Genomic DNA, 20,263 nt, shown 5'->3' on the forward strand with positions numbered 1-20,263 from the left:
TTGCCATGTGGGATTGGGTTAGTGGGTAATGTCAGAGACAAGGATAAATAAAGGCAGAACAAAAACAAAAAGAAAAAAATTATATAATAAGAAAATTGTCACACAAATTTAATATATATGATTCTTATTTTATTTGTAGATCATGAAAAAATTCAACTACAATGCTTAATTTTTTCAAAAGAAAAGATTCAACTTCTTCCAAAGTCAACATGGGATTGCCAACAACTAATGTTGCTATTCCAATTCTAGAAAATGTGGATGTTCCAATTCTAGAAAATGTGGATGATCCAATTCTAGAAAATATGCATTCCCCAATTCCGGAAAATGTCGATGTTCCAATCTCTCAAACACAATTTCAAAGAGTTGATCTTGATTCTTTGGATTATGATCCCAGAGCACGCAAACAAATATGGGAATATCATGTTAATCAACGTGATGAAATTCGACGAACTCTTTGATGTTATACATTAAAAAGGATATAGCTTCGACATTTAGTTTAGATTCAATCGTAAATGATTTTGAAAATTTGAAAGAGTATCGAGTTCCCTTTTCATAGATGATTGTATTAAGAAATAATAGTATTTTATGTCTTTTGTTTTTGTTGGTAGATGATTGTATCTTAATATATTAAGAAACAATGATTTTTGGGCATTTGTCTTGGTTGATAGTTTATTAATACTATATAAATGCGTATTTGAAAAAAAAAATTCGCTTATCTCTGCCCCCCCTAGCTTGAATTCCTAGGTCCATCCCTGCATTCTATGATCGTCATGACATGACAAACATAGAATCGGGGGGCAGCTGACAGGACTTACGAGTCCGTCTCACATGGACGATCCCATCAATATAGACGAAGACACCCTCAGGCCAGACGAAGTAATTATCCACGCTACTAACGAAGACACCTAGGCCATTCAATGCAGCCAATTAACCCAAAACGCTTACGAGGCCAACTGTATGAATCGTTGGAGCACATTGATGCCACATAACACAGTACCAAACGTTACCAAGAGGAGTATTAAGACCTCCATAACTACTCCAGCGACTAGAAGCCATGAAAACATATATAAAGCCCACATATTGCCAAGAACAAGGTACATACACACTAAGAGACTTCTTTTGCTCTGTCACTTTGCATTGTTCATTCTCGAATAGCATCTTATACTGACTTTGGCATTGAAGGCGTTGTGACAGGCACCACACCGGTGACCACCTTTGAAGGCAGGAGATTGCTTCCATCTGAACAATTTTACTGACGAATCTACGCTCCATCAATTCTTTAAAAAATAAATAAATAAATAAAAAGGAATTCCCATATAACTACTCCATTTGTTCTTTTTCTCAAGTGTGGGTATTTAATGAAATATATCGGGATTACTATGAAGCCTTGAGCAATGCACATGTGCCTTGTAGGAATCTTACCACAAGTTTAAATCATAGCGCCAGAGTAAATCTTGCACTGGGAAATTGTCTAGTGTATGTCGTTATGTTTCTAATAAAATTCCAAATTAAAGAGATAACAACTGGTCTTAGGCCTCTTGGCATGCACTTTGTCTGCGGGCATTACCTAAATAGATAATACCTTCTCGCAAGTTGCATTAGCATTTATCATTCTACACTGAGAGACAGAAAGATATAAAAGAAAATAAAAAATAAAAATAAAAATTTCAGGAATGAACCACTTAAATCCAAAAGTATATTATATGATACACTACTATAGGCCAAAATCAAAAATTTTTGTCTAGGGGCTGACTTAAATTATCTCATATTGAGTCACAAATCAAGAAAAAATAAATAAATAAAATAAAATAAAATAAAAATGGCACCACATACATATCTTGAACAGATTATAGCTTCTTGCAAGTTGCATTAGTTTAATCAATGTAATTTTAATTAACTTTGAGCAAAACTAAATGACCAATTGAGCATCTTTAGGTTAATTTCCCACCTAAGTTTCTCTTATTCCTTTAATGACCATAAGTCCATAACATTAAAGAAATAAAATATATGAATATAATAACACTTAAGTACATCTACAAAAAGACATAATATGAATTGAAATTAAATATAACTAGTGGAATTGAAAAAGTGAAATTTCAATATCAGGTTCATGGTCTAACATGTGGGAGGAGTTTCAATAGTAAAGACAAAACGCTAATAGGAAACGAGTGAAAATATTGAAATGTGAAAATCAAGTTTGAAAGGAGGACAAATGTGGACAACTCACGACAAATGGCTTAGGGATATCAAAACCAGAAAGAACATAATTCAAAGAGGTTCTTATCCTTTCACAGGATATATAAAGAGTTACAAAATGATCACAGCAGTAGGGAAAAAATTAACAAAGAAGTACTTACTTATGTCAAAGACAACCACTTATTTGGGGTAAAACAACTAGCAGTACCAAAGACACAATAACAAGCATTTGAAAAATTAAATAAAATTCAAAAGCCACAAATCTTCCGGATTGATTGTCAGAACATAAACACAACCGATAGCAACATTTGTGTCTCCACTCTCTGCTCAAGTCGGTAGATAAAGTCCAACAATTCCAAAACTAATGTGCACATGAGAATGATCCAATGTAGAGAGATTCAAACAAATTCCAGTTAGCATCACTACGTATAAATTGCTTGCTTACCTACACGAATGGAAATAACTTTAATTAGTAATGGAAGACGTTAATGTGACCAAAAGAAATGTATCTTTACAAAAATTTAAAAAACGAAAATATTAAAATTAAATGATTCAATAAAACAAGTTTTATGTATGTTAACTTTTGCAATGTCAAGGTTCATATAAAAATGGTCTAATGGGACTTTTGCTTATCCAAAAAAAGAAAAGAAAAGAAAGATCTAATAGGACTATTGAGGATTCAAACTATTAATTCATCGTTATTATGGGGAAAAGTGTACTTACAGATTTAAATTAGCATCATTAAGTAGAAGAGGATTGTTTACCAACCACAAGTGGACAAACTTTCATCAGTAATGAAGAGGTTAACGCTAGAAAATAAAAAAAAATAAAAAAATAAAAAAAAAAACAACGTAAAGTATGACTAAATATCTCATAATTGAAATCTCAAATTAAATGCTTCAACAAATTCATTTTAATCACTCTATCTAATAAGATATTTGAATAACACAATTTGAATTAGGGGTAGAAGAGCAACTTTTTAAAATCCTAAGCAAATTAACAATGGTCACTTCCCTTTGTCGCTTTGTTTTGTTTTGATACAGTATTCGCCGAATTTAGCAAATGAGCTTCTGCCTCTACATTTTTCACAAAGTGCGATTTAAGCAAAATATGAAAAATCAGCAAAATCCAAACAAACAGATCATGGAAGCAGCAGGTGGTGAATCACATATACCAACTAATGCAAAATAAAACGGACTACAGTTGCTTTTAACTATACAAATCTACAACACAAATCCCACCACATTATTTACCAGTAAAAGAAGAAAACCCAAGTCAAAAAAAAAAAAAAAAAAAAAAAAAAAAAAAAGGCTGATATATTGATATTACCACATCGAGGGTTTTATATAATAATATTACATTTGTATAATCTTGTTGATATTCGTGACAAAATGGCTGCTGATGAGATTTACAGCCAATACATTCTGCTTTATAGGCTGTTACTATAAACTACTTGGATAATTACATGTGTTTGATACCTATAATGAGATGGTCGTTTGTATTGGATGCTCGTGGAAAGGATATCATTCTCTAGTATAGCATGCTTTAAGTCTATCAGATTTTCAAACCATAAAATAAATTTTTTTTTTTTTAACCCAAGATTTGTCTCATTCTCAGCACTACAAAGGCCACATTGTTAAGAGAATTCCTTCTTTGCCTAATTGACGTCCCTGATTTGCCCAATCAATAGGCATATTTGGTATTTTCTTCAATATGATAGGCAATCGAAAAAAATCAAAAGATTAGTATTCACTTTTTCCAGAGAATTAAGAAAATATTTTTAAGGTTGACAAATCGATCAAAATGTATGTAAATTTACTACTAAGAATAAGTGTAGTATTTTATAAAATTATGCTACGTAACATTTATATAATTCGGTACCCATTTATATAGTTCAAAATCAATTTCTCTCGTACAATCTAATTTTAAAGAGAAGCAAATCTATCCATGAATGGTTCAAACTACTAACCATTATCTGCTACTAGATTCAAAGAGGCCATTCTAATGGATAATAAGCAAATGGGGGAGAACATTGAAATACATTCTCCTCATTGAAGCTATCTTCAAAAGATCATATTATGTTACATTCTCCTCAATGCATTCTACTATTCATTAAAATAAGACCAAAACAACCACTAAAAAAATGCTTAGCAAAAGTGCACCATTAGCCTCTACTAAATTCATCTGACTATCCAAAAGTATAGTTGAATTAAAATTGCATTGTAAAGCCATAGATTTAATAGCTATAGTGCATAAAATATGCTTATAGTTAATGACAACTATAGAATGTTCATAAAGTCATAGAGTCTAAGCAAAAAAAAAAAAAATAGAACGATCTTAAAGTCATAACATAACTCCCTTGGGTTGGGCTCAAAGTGGCAATGAGAGCGACCTGATTGATATTACATGTAACCAAATCTAATTGGTCAAGCATTGTGACAAACACCTTGTAGGGCCTTTTTAGGGGGTCAGTTGTTGTAGCCTATATGTCAATCAATTTGAACTTTTATTTACACATGTATCAATATTCACAAAATCAGTATCTTCACCTTTTCAGTGATCCAAAATAAAGAACAAAACCATGAACAACCTCATACCTATTGTAACCATGATTGTCTTCGAGTACGTTAACAATCTCAAATGATGTGATGCAACAATAGCTTTGCAAACTTAAATATCATGCTTACATTAATATATTTAATATAGATTATAGATCATTATTATGTCTTTTTGTTTAATATTCTGTTAATATTGAAAAGATGTCGATTTTATTGGACACGAATTAATTTCATATTAAACTTTTGTATCTCTCATTCTCACATGTTGAAAACTTATTTTGTTTTATGTTTGGTACCAAAAAATGAAATCTTAGTTCAGCCCATAATACTGAAAGTCCAGTCTGAACTTGGACCTACTAAAATTGGACCATCCCAAACTTGACCGAAGAGATATAAGCAATATCGTACAATTGATGGATGTCAAAACCAGAAAGAACATAATTCAAAGAGGTTCATATCCTTTCATAGGATATATACACGGTTACAAAATGATCACAACAGTAGGGAAAAAAAATTAACAAAGAAGTCCTTAATTATGTCAAAGACAACCACTTATTCGGGGTAAAACAACTAGTAGTACCAAAGACACAATAACAAGCATTTGAAAAAATTAAAAAAAATTCAAAAGCCGCTGATTGCAACATTTATGTCTCCACTCTCTGCTCAAGTCGGTAGATGAAGTCCAACAAATCCAAAACTAAGGTGCACATGAGAATGATCCAATGTAGAGAGATTCAAACAAATTCCAATTGGCATCACTACGTAGAAATTGCTTGCTTACCTACACGAATGGAAATAACTTTAATTAGTAATGGAAGGCGTTAATGTGACCAAAAGAAATGTATCTTTACAAAAATTCAAAAAACGAAAATCTTAAAATTAAATGATTCAATAAAACAAGTTTTTATGTATGTTTGGTAATGCCTCTTCAATGAAACCTCTACATGCTAATTAAAATTTTTCATAGATCTCGTGCAATTCGAAAATAATATGAAAATTCGGATTCTAAAAGCAATAAAAGATGAAATGTAGTAATAATTTCTAAAATGACAAGAGAACCATCACATTTAGATTGAGATACAATACGACTCAAAGCATTGTTCCCAATATTTTTATTTAAAAAATAAATAAAAGCAGCAGTAGCATAAATCTCACCAAAACACTAAAAACTAATTTTACTAACCTTTCTAAACTGAAGCGCTGATGTCATCGCCACTAATATTGTTTTTGTTGTCATCATCTTGGTTATTGTTTGACCTCTTGACCTCTCCAAATCCTTGGAACGGAGATTGCGCCTCTTATAAAGATAAAAACCTTTGCGAACCTTGTGATAGAGTAAGATGGATGGTACATGCTGAATGATCCAATAATGTGACCCTTGCTCTGGATCCAAACTTTTTTCGAATTCTGTGGGCATATCTGTAATATTCAGTTCTTTAAGGTTTCTGAGGTGTTGGATAGCAGACGGTACCTCCTTCAGTTGTGGACAATACCCAATATCCAATATTTCAAGAAGGGGGAACGCTTCTTTTTCTATATTCAATGAATTCAATTCAGACAAATCTATGAGCCATAGCTCCTTGAGTTTTGAAAATCCTCCTTTCCCAATTTGCAATTGCTCTCCATTGTATGCTTTCATTGCCAGTATGAGCTCCGCTAGATTAGGTAGATTTTGAAATGCTTTGAGTGGATCATCACTCAACCTTGTCCAATAAATCTTTAATGAGACTAGGTGTTGAAGTTCTGAAATCCAGTCAGGCAACTTAACTAAACGCCCATCTATGCGGAGGAATTGAAGACATTTAGGAGGAGATGAAATGGGCTGTAAATCGATGACCTCATCTTCGTTGATCGAACTTACAAATAGAAATTTTAAGCAGTTCATGTTCTCAATAGAGACACACAAAGCCCTCCCAGTTTCCCTAGTTAGGTTTACCAAGGCAAGACACCTCAATTGACTCAACTTCCCCAACTCTTCAATCAATTTGACCCCTCCATAATTTGCGTCCACGTATTCTAGCACTGTCAGTGCCTTTAAGCATCCAATCCTCCAATTTAATTTAACTCCACTTGTACTATCAAGACTCTTATCTATCTCCTCATCAAAATAGCGGACTCTAAGACAACGTAGCTTATGAAGCATGTCGATTGTAACTGGCATCTCCTGTATTGCGGTTTGCCACATTGACAAAGTCTCTAGATTCTGCAACTTTCCGATGGAGTTTAGGAGTGTCTTCACTTTTGTATTATCCAAGTTTAAATACCTTAAGTGAAATAAATCCCCCACCTCTTCGGGAAGATGATCTAGTGGAGTATTTTGAAAATCCAATACTTTCACAAGCTTGAAATTTTGAAGAAATTTACTCATGAAGGATATTGGAAATTCATTAATATTGAAGAATAAAAGAGAATGAATGTGAGCGTCCTCAAATCCCTTCAATACACTATATGAAGCTCCATCTACTGACATACGTCGAGTTAGTCCTTCAAAGTTTGACTCTTGTTTTGACAAAACATGACAAAAACTCAAATCTTTCATCTTTTGAAGGACGATCTCACGAAAAAGATCATGGAGTCGGCATTGTGTAACTTTTCCATCAACATAGACCTCTGCTACTTGAACTAAGCTTCTATGGATTAATTCAGTCAAGTATTCTCGTGCAACATCCTCTAATGTTTTACCCTCCTTTGCTTTCACAAAACCTTCTGCTATCCATTGTCGAATCAATCTTCTGCTTCTTATAGAGTTGTCCTCTGGATACATACCAAGATATAAGAAGCAAGATTTGAGGTTGTAAGGCAGGTCTTCAAAACTTAGGGATAGAATTTTACTAACACCTGCAAGATGAGGATTTATTCCTAACTCAAAGCCAAGGCTATCATGCAATTTTTGCCATTCAAAGAGAGTTTTGTCCTTGGTTGACAGAAGACTGCCTATAGCAACAATGGCAAGCGGTAATCCTTCACACTTCTCAAGAATGTCATGAGATAATTTCTGCAACATTGGGGGACAGTGTCCTCCAAGTTCAAATTGGAATGCCCTTTTGCAAAAGAGCTCCCATGCCTTATTAGGTAGTAGTGGTTGCAAGTTGTGAACTTTAAGACTTGAAGATTTTTTTCAAAAATTAGCAACATCCAACTTCCGTGTTGTGATCAATATCCTTGGACCTTTCGTATTATCAGGTAAAGCATGTTCTATCTCCCCCCAAAAATCAATTTTCCAAACATCATCAAATACAACTACATACCTTTTTTCTTGTAAATATTCTCTTGCTTTGCTAATTAGTGACGTCTTGTCTGCTGAGTCAATTCCCACAGGAGGAAACTCCTTTCTTGCCTCGCAAAATTGATTTACCATGCTCCTTACTAGATCCATCATGTTGTATGACTGAGACACTGAGATCCAAGCATGACAGTCAAAGTGTTCTCTCATCACATGGTGATCATAGACTTTCTTGGCAAGAGTAGTCTTGCCCAGTCCCCCCATTCCCACCACTGAAACTACAGTACGGTAAGAGTCTTCTTTTATGAGCCAACCAAGTAATTCATCTTTAGGAGATTCAATGCCCACAACGTCAACATCTTCAAGAAAAAGAGAAGCCATTCGAGGGTCTTGCCACCTACCATTCCGAGCACCACTGCTTGATCCTTGACCAGTGGATTGGAAGCCGTATCTTTCACTTCTTGCCTTGATTTTCAGCACTGATGCTTTGATGTCCTGAATCTCACTTGCTATCTTATGGCGGGGTTTTAATGTTTTGAGTGAGTGAGTTGTTTTATGGACAAAACCAGTAAAACCTCGCCGATGAGGACCATGTTGTGCCACCTGAAGCAAGTATTGGTCGATGGCAACGTCTATGCGGAAAGCGACTTCTGTTAGTTGTTTCACCCATGTTTTGACACCCGCGCTCATGTCTTCTTCTGCTGCCGCCCTTGCATCTGCATCCTTGAGGAAGGACTGAATGCTCTCCAGTTCATCTTTGATGTCAGCAACTTCTCCATGAATGCCTCGTAACAGTTTCGCTTCTTGGGTCAGCAAGGGAACCAGCCTGTCGATAAGAGAGGATACCACCGTCTCTGCCATCTGCCTTTCTTCTTACTCCAATGAAACGTATGCCACAAAATAAAAAGGTTAAAAATGTATAAGATTTCCCATCCGGTTATTTTTAATTTTATCATAAGATTTTTTTTGCATTCATACACAAAAATCAAACTACATGAGAGAGCAAGATAAAAGTTTAGTCTGGACTTGGACCTATTAAAATTGAACCATCCTAAACTTGATCAAAGAGTAAAGTAAATCCATTGCTGCATTGCCAATTCCATTATTCCTAATAGAAGCAATATCTCAAAAATGAGGGATTTTAAAACCAGAAAGAGCATAATTGAAAGAGGTTCATATCCTTTCACAAGATATATAAACAGTTACAAGATGATCACAAAAGAAGGGAAAAAATTAACAAAGAAGTCCTTTGTCGCGAAGACAACCACTTATTTGGGGTAAAACAACTAGCAGTACCAAAGATACAATAATGAGCATCTAAAAAATAAAATAAAATTCAAAAGCCACAGATTTTCTGGGTTGATTGTCAGAAGATAAATCCAACCGAAATAAACATTCATGTTTCCACTCTTAAAAATTACAAAACTAAGGTGCACATGATCCAATAGGAAAATAGAGAGATTCAAACAAATAGGATCACATTAAAAGAGAAAGGGTGCTACTAACAGATTCCGATTGGCATCACTATGTAGAAATTGCTTGCTTACCTACACGAATGGAAAAAAACTTAAATTAGTAATGGAAGAAGTTAATGTGACCAAAAGAAATCTATCTTTACAAAATTTCAAAAAAGAAATCTTAAAATTAAATGATTCAATAAAAACAAGTTTTATGTATGTTTGGTACTGCCTCTACATACTTAAGTAGAACCTCTCCTGATAGCACTTCTTATCCTAAGATCGCACATTCGGTGGTGTTTCGATCATCTTCCCTGTTTTAGTACAACTATCTATACTGTTATTTGAGACACTTCTCTTGTTTAAAATGGACATTTCGTTGGTTCAAAAATATCCCTACACCTCTAGGTTTAAATAGAGACAAAAATAAAAAAATAATCCAGTAAATATATATCTTTAACTCTTACTAAAACACTAATGCAAAATAAAATGGACTACAGTTGCTTTTAACTATACAAATCTACAACACAAATCCCACCACATTATTTACCAATAAAAGAAGAAAACCCAAGTCAAAAAAAAAAAAGAAAAAAAAAAAAAAAGGCTGATATATTGATATTACCACATCGAGGGTTTTATATACTAATATTACATTTGTATAATCTTGTTGATATTCGTGACAAAATGGCTGCTGATGAGATTTACAGCCAATACATTCTGCTTTATAGGCTATTACTATAAACTACTTGGATAATTTCATGTGTTTGATACCTATAATGAGATGGTCGTTTGTATTGGATGCTCATGGAAAGGATATCATTCTCTAGTATAGCATGCTTTAAGTCTATCAGATTTTCAAACCATAAAATAATTTTTTGTTTTTTTTAAACCCAAGATTTGTCTCATTCTCAGCACTACAAAGGTCACATTTTTAAGAGAATTCCTTCTTTGCCTAATTGACGTCCCTGATTTGCCCAATCAACAGGCATATTTGGTATTTTCTTCAATATGATAGGCAATCGAAAAAATCAAAAGATTAGTGTTCACTTTTTCCAGAGAATTAAGAAAATATTTTTAAGGTTGACAAATCGATCAAAATGTATGTAAATTTACTACTAAGAATAAGTGTAGTATTTTATAAAATTATGCTACGTAACATTTATATAATTCGGTACCCATTTATATAGTTCAAAATCAATTTCTCTCGTACAATCTAATTTTAAAGAGAAGCAAATCTATCCATGAATGGTTCAAACTACTAACCATTATCTGTTACTAGATTCAAAGAGGCCATTCTAATGGATAATAAGCAAATGGGGGAGAACATTGAAATACATTCTCCTCATTGAAGCTATCTTCAAAAGATCATATTATGTTACATTCTCCTCAATGCATTCTACTATTCATTAAAATAAGACCAAAACAACCACTAAAAAAATGCTTAGCAAAAGTGCACCATTAGCCTCTACTAAATTCATCTGACTATCCAAAAGTATAGTTGAATTAAAATTGCATTGTAAAGCCATAGATTTAATAGCTATAGTGCATAAAATATGCTTAATTTTTAGGGGGTCAGTTGTTGTAGCCTATATGTCAATCAATTTGAACTTTTATTTACACATGTATCAATATTCACAAAATCAGTATCTTCACCTTTTCAGTGATCCAAAATAAAGAACAAAACCATGAACAACCTCATACCTATTGTAACCATGATTCTCTTCGAGTACGTTAACAATCTCAAATGATGTGATGCAACAATAGCTTTGCAAACTTAAATATCATGCTTACATTAATATAGATTATAGATCATTATTATGTCTTTTTGTTTAATATTCTGTTAATATTGAAAAGATGTCGATTTTATTGGACATGAATTAATTTCTTATTAAACTTTTGTATCTCTCATTCTCACATGTTGAAAACTTATTTTGTTTTATGTCTGGTACCAAAAAATGAAATCTTAGTTCAGCCCATAATACTGAAAGTCCTGTCTGGACTTGGACCTACTAAAATTGGACCATCCCAAACTTGACCGAAGAGATATAAGCAATATCGTACAATTGAGGGATATCAAAACCAGAAAGAACATAATTCAAAGAGGTTCATATCCTTTCATAGGATATATACACGGTTACAAAATGATCACAACAGTAGGGAAAAAAAATTAACAAAGAAGTCCTTAATTATGTCAAAGACAACCACTTATTTGGGGTAAAACAACTAGCAGTACCAAAGACACAATAAGAAGCATTTGAAAAAATTAAATAAAATTCAAAAGCCACTGATTGCAACATTTATGTCTCCACTCTCTGCTCAAGTCGGTAGATAAAGTCCAACAAATCCAAAACTAAGGTGCACATGAGAATGATCCAATGTAGAGAGATTCAAACAAATTCCAATTGGCATCGCTACGTAGAAATTGCTTGCTTACCTACACGAATGGAAATAACTTTAATTAGTAATGGAAGACGTTAACGTGACCAAAAGAAATGTATCTTTACAAAAATTTAAAAAACGAAAATCTTAAAATTAAATGATTCAATAAAACAAGTTTTATTTATGTTTGGTACTGCCTCTTCAATAAAACCTCTACATGCTAATTAAAATTTTTCTTAGCTCTCGTGCAATTCGAAAATAATATGAAAATTCGGATTCTAAAAGCAATAAAAGATGAAATATATAGTAACAATTTCTAAAATGACAAGAGAACCATCGCATTTAGATTGAGATACAATACGACTCAAAGCATTGTTCCCAATATTTTTATTTAAAAAAATAAAAATAAAAGCAGCAGTAGCATAAATCTCACCAAAACGCTAAAAACTTATTTTACTAACCTTTCTCAACTGAAGCGCTGATGTCATCATCTTGGTTGATTGTTTGACCTGTTGACCTCTCCAAATCCTTAGAACGGAGATTGCGGCTCTCATAGCCATAAATACCTTTGCGAACCTTGTGATAGAGTAAGATGGATGGTACATGCTGAATGATCCAATAATGTGACCCTTGCCCTGGATCCAAACTTTTTTCGAATTCTGTGGGCATATCTGTAATAATCAGTTCTTTAAGGTTTCTGAGGTGTTGGAAACTAGATGGTACCTCCTTCAGTTGTGAACAATCCCCAATAATCAATTTTTCAAGAAGGGGGAACGCTTCTTTTTCTATATTCACTGAATTCAATTCAGACAAATAAATGAGCCGTAGCTCCTTGAGTTTTGAAAATCCTCCTTTCCCAACGTGCAATTGCTCTCCATTGTATGCTTTCATTGCCAGTGTGAGCACCGCTAGATTAGGTAGATTTTGAAATGCTTTGAGTGGATCATCACTCAACCTTGTCCAATAAATCTTTAATGAGACTAGGTGTTGAAGTTCTGAAATCCAGTCAGGCAACTTGGCTAAACGCCCTGCTATGCGGAGGAATTGAAGACATTTAGGAGGAGATGAAATGGGCTGTAAATCGACGATCTCATCTTCGTTGATCGAACTTACAAATAGATCTTTTAAGCAGTTCATGTTCTCAATAGAGACACACAAAGCCCTCCCAGTTTCCCTAGTTAGGTTTACCAAGGCAAGATTCGTCAATTGACTCAACTTCCCCAACTCTTCAATCAATTTGACCCCTCCATAATTTGCGTCAACGTATAGTAGCTCTCTCAGTGCCTTTAAGCATCCAATGCTCCAATGTAATTTAACTCCTCTTAAAATATCAAGACTAAAATCCATCTTGGCATCAAAATAGCGACCTTTAAGACAACGTAGCTTATGAAGCATGTTGATTGTAACTGGTATCTCCTGTATTGCGGTTTGCCACATTAACAAAGTCTCTAGATTCTGCAACTTTCCGATGGAGATTGGGAGTGTCTTCACTTTTGTATAATTCAAGTTTAAATACCTTAAGTGAAATAAATTCCCCACCTCTTTGGGAAGATGATCTAGTGGAGTATTTTCAAAATCCAATACTTTCACAAGCTTGAAATTTTGAAGAAATTTACTCATGAAGGATATTGGAAATTCATTAATATTAAAGAAGAAAAGAGAATGGATATGAGATTTCTTAAATCGCTCCAACACACCAAGCGAAGCTCTATTAACTGACACACGTCGAGTTAGTCCTTCAAAACTAGACTCTTCTTTGGATAAAAGACAGAAACTTAGATCTTCCATCTTTTGTAGGATGATCTCATGCAATAGATCATGGATTTGACACCGTGTAACTACTCCACCAAAGTTAATTTTTAATACTTGAACCAAGCTTCTATTAATAAGCTCAATCAAGTATTCTCGGGAGATATCTTCCAATGCTTTATCATTTATTTTGTTAACAAATCCTTCAGCTATCCATTGTCGAATCAATATTCTACAAGGAATGCCAAAACTCTCTGGATACTTGCCAAAGTATAAGAGACAAGATTTGAGGTGGTAAGGCAAGTCTTCATAACTTAAGGATAAAACTTTGTTGACACTAGCAAGATGAGGATTTCTTCCTAACTCAAAGCCAAGATTATCATGCAAGTTTCTCCATTCAAACAAGGTCTTGTTCTTGGTTGATAAAAGACCACCTATAGCAGTAATTGCAAGTGGTAATCCTTGGCATTTCTTGACAATTTCTTGAGACAATTTCTCCAACTCTGTGGGGCATTGCCCTCCAAAGTCAAATCGGAATGCTCTTTTGCAAAAGAGCTCCCATACCTCTTCCGGAAACAGTGGTTGCAACTGATGATCATAGACATGTGAGGATTTTTTGCAAAAATTAACAACTTCCCACTTCCGTGTTGTGATCATTATTCTACATCCTTTGCTATTATCAAGTAAAGCATGCTTTATATCCTCCCAAAAATCTATTTTCCATACATCATCAAATACAACCACATACCTCTTTTGTTGCAAGTAATCTCTTAACTTTTTGATCAACGACTCCCCATCCATTGAGTCCACTCCCATAGGAGGAGTCTCCTTTTTAACCTCACAAAATTGCTTTATCATGCTCCTTAGAAGATCTTCTATGTTGTATGATTGAGACACTGAGATCCAAGCATGGCAGTCAAAGTGTCCTCTCACAGTTTGGTGGTCGTAGACTTTTTTGACAAGAGTGGTCTTGCCCAATCTGCCCATGCCCACCACTGAAAGCACAATGCGATGAAGCGGTTCTTTTACCAACCAGCCAATCAATCTATCTCTAGGAAATTCAATTCCAACAATGTCAGTATCATCTAGATAAAGAGAATCGTTTCGAGGGTCGTACCACCTAGCTTTTGGAGCATTGCTGCCGGATCCTTGATCAATGTATTTGAAATGATATCTATCACTTCTTTCCTTGATTTTTTGAAATGACGCTTTGATCTTCTGAATTTCAGATGCCATCTTATGGCGGGGTTTCAATGTTTTGAGTAAGTGAGCTGTTTTATGGACAAAACCGATGAAGCCACGCCGATGAGGATCACGTTGTGCCACATCAAGCAAGTATCGGTCAATGGCAACGTCTATACGGAAAGCGACTTCTCGTACTTGTTTCACCCAAGTTTTGACTCCCTCACTGGTGTCTTCTTCTGCTGCCGCCCTTGCATCTGCGTCCTTGAGGAAGGACTGAATGCTCTCCAGTTCATCTTTGATGTCAGCAACTTCTCCATGGATGCCTCGTAACAGTTTTGCTTCTTGAGTCAGCAAGGGAACCAGCCTGTCGATAAGAGAGGATACTCCTGTCTCCGCCATGTGACTTTCTTCTTAGAGCATCTCCAACAAGCTCTCTGAACCCAAAATTTGGAGAGCAAACCCACAAAAACGGGACGAAATGGGTAAATAGCCATAAAATTCAAACTATGTAGTTAGTTGTCATTAGTTTCAAACTATATTTTTTACTAACATCTCGAGTCTAAGAGACTCGATTTAGGGGCTATAAATCGAGTGTTTGAGGGTCGATTTTCATATTTTGATCGGGTCTGAGTTGGCACTTTTTCTACGTGGCGTCCACATGGAAATCGAGTTTCTTATACTCGATTTATAAACCCATATATAAAAGAAAAGAACAGCAGCTCAGCAAAAAAGAAATCAGANGTGATCTGACTCTTTCTCTCTCTCTGATCTCTGATCTGGCCTTTCTCTCTCTCTCTGATCTGATCCGATCCGATCAGCCTCGCGAGCCCAGGCCGCTGTTTCTGGATTTTTTTTTTTTTCTTTACTGATGAACATATTTGAGCTCTGATCTGATCTGATCTTTTTCTGGATTCTTTCACTCTCTCTGATTGTATTTTTTTTTCTTTTTTTGGTATTTTGGCTTGTACGAGAGACTTGGAGGCTGAAAAGTTTTTCAAATTTTTTTGAATTGTAAATCGAGTCTTTGAGTCTCGATTTTTAGGTGGTCTCCACGTGGGAAAAAGATGCCACATCAGACCATAAAAATCGAGTTTTTAAAACTCGATTTATAGACCAAAATCGAGTCTTTTAGACTCGAAATGCTAGTATGTAATATAGTTTAGAAACCGGAACAACTAACTAGATAGTTAGAAAAAAAAAATTAGTTAACTATTTTCCTCAACAGTCTCTTTAATTCACTGTTCATTAGCAAAAAAACAGTCTCTCTCTTGGTCTGATGAGTTCATGAGCAAAACAATTAACTGTAATAAAATATTCAATTTTACTCAACTTCACAATGGCTAACTGCAAACATCTCAATCATTCCAAAATTTTCTCTCTCAAACATCTCTATCTAAACTCAATCAAAATCAAAATATAAACTCAAATCACAATCTTAAAACTAATCAAATCAGGAAAAAAAAAGAAAAAAGAAAAAAACGAAGCAAATCTGACCCACGCGGTGGTGAGGCAAACGAGAGGTGGTGGAGGCGTGGAGCGGACAAGCGGCATGCGTGAACGCCGATTTAAGCCTAACTCTCTCTCGCGGCGATTTGCGTGTGTGATTGAGAGAGTGAGAAAGAAATAGAAAAAGAGAGCAAGAGGAATGTCTGATGGTAGAAACAAAAAATGAAATTGAAGATAGAGATAAGAAGTATACGTGTGTGGGAGAAAGAAAAAAAATGTATGGATGAAAAAAAAAAGGATGGAGATAAGGGAAATAAAATAAAGGATATGTAATTAAAATAATTACAATACTTTTTTTAATAAATTTTAAGAAATAGGTTATGATTAGTTAATATTAATAAAAAAATAATTTTTTTAAAAAATAATTTTAATAATATGTTTAAATTAAAATTAATATCAATTTATAATAAATAATTTTTTGTGAAAGTATTATAAAAGTATTATAATGTAATTTTTAAAAATAAATAAAAGGAAATTGAAGGAATATAAAAATATTTTAAAAAAATAATAATAAAAAATTAAAAGTATATTTAAAAAAATAACTAAGGAAAAGATATATTAATATATTTTCAGTACAAAATTTAAAGAGTCTACAGAAGATCCTCTTTGCACCAACGAAACGTACATTATTTCATCTGAATTTGGCTCTTCCAATCCCTATGATCAAATGGACCATTTCGGTTCTCTCTGATTAGGCTTCCACCGACCTTCCCTTAGTTTTTCACTTTTTTGTCTTCTTCTTTCTAGCATTTGAGTCAGATTAGTCTGCCTCAGTTACCTTTTGTCAGAAAAAATCTATCATGTTTTAACTACGCCACAGCTGTAAAGTAACTCATAGCTTGTTAGACTTTTTGACTTTACTGGCCATCATAACCCCACACCTTGTAACTGGATGCTTCCTCTCAAATGAGCCCACTAGAATGCATTTTATGTCCAATTCTCATAACATGTTAGTCACGTTTTGTCCAAATCCGGGATGAATGTTTTGTAGGTAGCTAATGAGGCGGTTTGATCAATTTTAAATGTGACAATGTCTTTCTCCAGTAATAATAACTAGGTAGGTATTTATTTGATTTTTTTTTTTATAAAATAACAAAAGTTTGAAATAAATTTATAAAATTAACCAGCGTAATATATTATGATTGATAAAGTATAAAATGAAAAAAAAAAAAAAAAAAAACACTAAAAGTGGGACAAGAAATTTGTATTCATGATACCCTCTAGTTGTTCACGTTTTTTGGATTCATTGCTTACATAACCCTATATGTGCTCTAATTCATGTGAATAGCCTTAGATTTTGGTTAAAATATCTTATTGGTTTCTATATTTAAGATATTTTTTACTTTAGACCTTATCCTTTGAAAACTTTCAATTTAGTCCTTGGATTTTATTAAAATTTTCATTTTAGTCATTGTCATCATCTCAATAACAAAATTCGATGATGTGGCTGATAAAATGCTCACTTGACAATTGACACGCGTAGCTAATAAAATAAAATAAAAATATTTAATTAATATTTTAAAAAATCCATATCAACATTTGAATAAATAAAAAATCCAACGAAACATACATAATTTCATCTGAATTTGGCTCTTCTTTCCATGTGAGAGAGAGAGAGAGAGAGAGAAGAGAGAGAGAGAGAGAGAGAGAGAGAGAGAGAGAGAGAGAGAGAGAGAGTCCAGAATTAGTGACAGTGAGGGTGTGAGGAGAAAGAGGGTGTGAGGAGATAAAAAGAAAAGGTATGAGAGAAAAAATGAGAGCGTACCGCAAGAGAGAGATTTTTTTTCAAAAAAAAAATTTGGAAAACAACGTATAAAAAATAAGCCTTATTTTTATTAGGTTTTTCATTGACTAAAAATAGTTTTCTATTAACCTTTTTTTTTTTTTGGTGCTACCAAACACCAAAAATTGTGAAAAATTATCTTTACAAAAGGTTTTCTAAGTAAACAAACAAAGCATTAGTCACGTTTTGTCAAAAAAAAAAATCAGGCCAAAATAACAAAATACTCATTTCTCACAAACTTTTTAACAAAATACCCCATGTCTGAAACTATTTAGGGATATACCCCTGTTTTGAAACTCGATTTCTAAAAATCGAGTTTTAAATGTAAAACTTGATTTTTAGACAATCGAGTTATAGCAAAGTGAAACTTAAAAAAAAAAAAAAAAAAAAAAATTTGGTGAAACTTGAGTCTACTGAAATTATCACATTTTTTTTTTTTAGTTTCATTTCACTATAACTCAATTGTTTAAAAATAATTTTTTACATTATGGGGGCATATCCCAAAATAGTTTTAAATAAAAAACATTTTCCTTTAGAGTTGTGAAAAAAAAAAAAAAAAAAAGAGGAAGGTAAAACTCCATTTTGGCCAAAAGAACCAATCATGTTTTAAGTTTTAACTACGCCACAGCTGTAAAGTAGACTTTTTGACTTTGCTGGCCATCGTAAACCCACACCTTGTAACTTGATGCTTCCTTTCAAACGAGTCCACTAAAACAACTTATTGATTATTTATTTGATTTTTTTTTATAAAATAATAAAATTTTAAAATAAATTTTATAAATCAACCAGCTTATGAAATATAAGGAGTTAATTAAGTATTTAATCTTACATAAAAAAGAGAGACCTTGGAAATTTGCCCCATTTGGTATAATAGTTTAGTAACATATTTTTAATTTTTAAACAATATTATACGTATTTTCATACACTATTTTACCCACACGTATTTTAAAAAATACAAACAACATTACTAAAATAACTTTACCAAATGGTCCCTGAATTTCACCAACTACATCTCAGAGTCAAGCTTGTTTGGTTTAGGTGTTTCCATCACCCAATTTTTAGTTTTTATAACTCATTTTTAAATTTTGTGCGTCCCACATGAATTTATTGTGTTTGGATCAATTTCTTAACTCAATTTTTATAATTCAATACTCACAAAATTGAGTTTGAATTACAGAAACTAAAACAATTTTTTTGATGTCTGGGATGGAGCCGGGCAATGCTGGCTATATTTGGGAATGCGGGCTTTGTTTTTAGTCCGCTGAAAACGTTAAAGATTGTCTTTTATTTTGTGTTTAATCTAGGAAGAAACCTCTCCTACTTCTAAATTAATGGGTGGCGTATGTAGCAGCAAAATAACCACAAAATAAAAAAGTAAAAAATGTATAAGATTTCCCATCCGGTTATTTTTAATTTTATCACAACATTTTTTTCCATTCACACACAAAAATCAAACTACAGTCTACTTAGTTAACGTTATTCATTTTACTAAAAAAGAAATTCTAAAAGAAAATTAATAATAAAGCTAAAGTGAGCTTAAAAAAAAAAAAAACAATATTCATCCTTTAATTTTGGTCTTTATTAAACTTCTTTTTTGCCATTTTAATCCTTATTAAGCTAAAGATAGCATGGAATGGTGTTTCAATCATCTTCCCTGTTTAAGTACAATTATTGTATATTACTATTTCCAGCGCCCAACCTATTTACATAGCGAAGTAGAGCTCGTACAATTTGAAAATTCACAAATAATTGGGTTCTTATCTATGATAAAGCTTCCATCAACTTTCTCTAAAGTTGTTTCCTTTATAAATTCTTTCTTGCTTTTGAGTTTTGAGTCAGATTGAGATTAGTCTTTCAAGTATCTGATGAGGCGATTTGGGTTCTTTTCTATGATCAAGCTTCCACCAACATTCTCTCGACATTTTTTGCTTTCTTCTTTTAGCTTTTGAATTAGATTCGTCTGCTTTTTAGTCGCCCTTTAACCACACCAAAGCTGTAATGTAACTCATTGTGACCAAGCTGTAATAGTAATATCATTGAATTGTACTCTCTAAGTTTAACCACATTTTAATTGAGTCAGCATATAAAAAAATAAAATTATTAATTTGAGTTATCTAACTTTGTTTTTGTTTAATAATCTTTATAAGTTTTCAAATTTATTCAATTAAGATTTTCCTCTCAACTTTCGTTAATTTTTTATAAAAATAATTCTGGAAAATATTTTTCA

General features: G+C 33.2%; 2 protein-coding genes and 1 long non-coding RNA gene across 3 annotated transcripts; all 3 read right to left on the minus strand.

The window, feature by feature from the left end:
* Positions 1-5,174: 5,174 nt before the first annotated feature.
* Positions 5,175-6,831, minus strand: LOC136065499 (uncharacterized). The gene is made up of 2 exons (XR_010627143.1): positions 5,938-6,831; positions 5,175-5,535 (listed from the first exon to the last, which is right to left on the minus strand). It is a non-coding gene; the product is annotated as an uncharacterized LOC136065499 (long non-coding RNA).
* Positions 6,832-6,870: 39 nt separating this feature from the next.
* LOC136065498 (disease resistance protein RPM1-like) lies at positions 6,871-8,867 on the minus strand. The gene has a single exon (XM_065768780.1). It carries the CDS (start codon positions 8,836-8,838, stop codon positions 7,873-7,875), a length of 966 nt encoding a protein of 321 aa, XP_065624852.1. The 5' UTR covers positions 8,839-8,867; the 3' UTR covers positions 6,871-7,872.
* Positions 8,868-11,475: 2,608 nt separating this feature from the next.
* LOC111996003 (disease resistance protein RPM1-like) lies at positions 11,476-15,356 on the minus strand. Its single transcript, XM_065768778.1, has 2 exons — positions 12,275-15,356; positions 11,476-11,868 (listed from the first exon to the last, which is right to left on the minus strand). Exons 1-2 carry the CDS (start codon positions 15,144-15,146, stop codon positions 11,846-11,848), a joined length of 2,895 nt encoding a protein of 964 aa, XP_065624850.1. The 5' UTR covers positions 15,147-15,356; the 3' UTR covers positions 11,476-11,845.
* Positions 15,357-20,263: the final 4,907 nt, after the last annotated feature.

This window comes from Quercus suber, unplaced genomic scaffold (assembly GCF_002906115.3).
Source record: "Quercus suber isolate HL8 unplaced genomic scaffold, Cork oak 2.0 scaffold_995, whole genome shotgun sequence".
Classification (NCBI taxonomy): domain Eukaryota; kingdom Viridiplantae; phylum Streptophyta; class Magnoliopsida; order Fagales; family Fagaceae; genus Quercus; species Quercus suber.

Coding starts and splice junctions, on each gene's coding strand:
- LOC111996003 (XM_065768778.1), bottom strand. CDS start 15,146: ATGGCGGAGACAGGAGTATCCTCTCTTATCGACAGGCTGGTTCCCTTG. Junction 11,869..12,274: donor CAGCGCTTCAGTTGAGAAAG/GTTAGTAAAATA, acceptor CCATTCGTGTAG/GTAAGCAAGCAATTTCTACG.
- LOC136065498 (XM_065768780.1), bottom strand. CDS start 8,838: ATGGCAGAGACGGTGGTATCCTCTCTTATCGACAGGCTGGTTCCCTTG.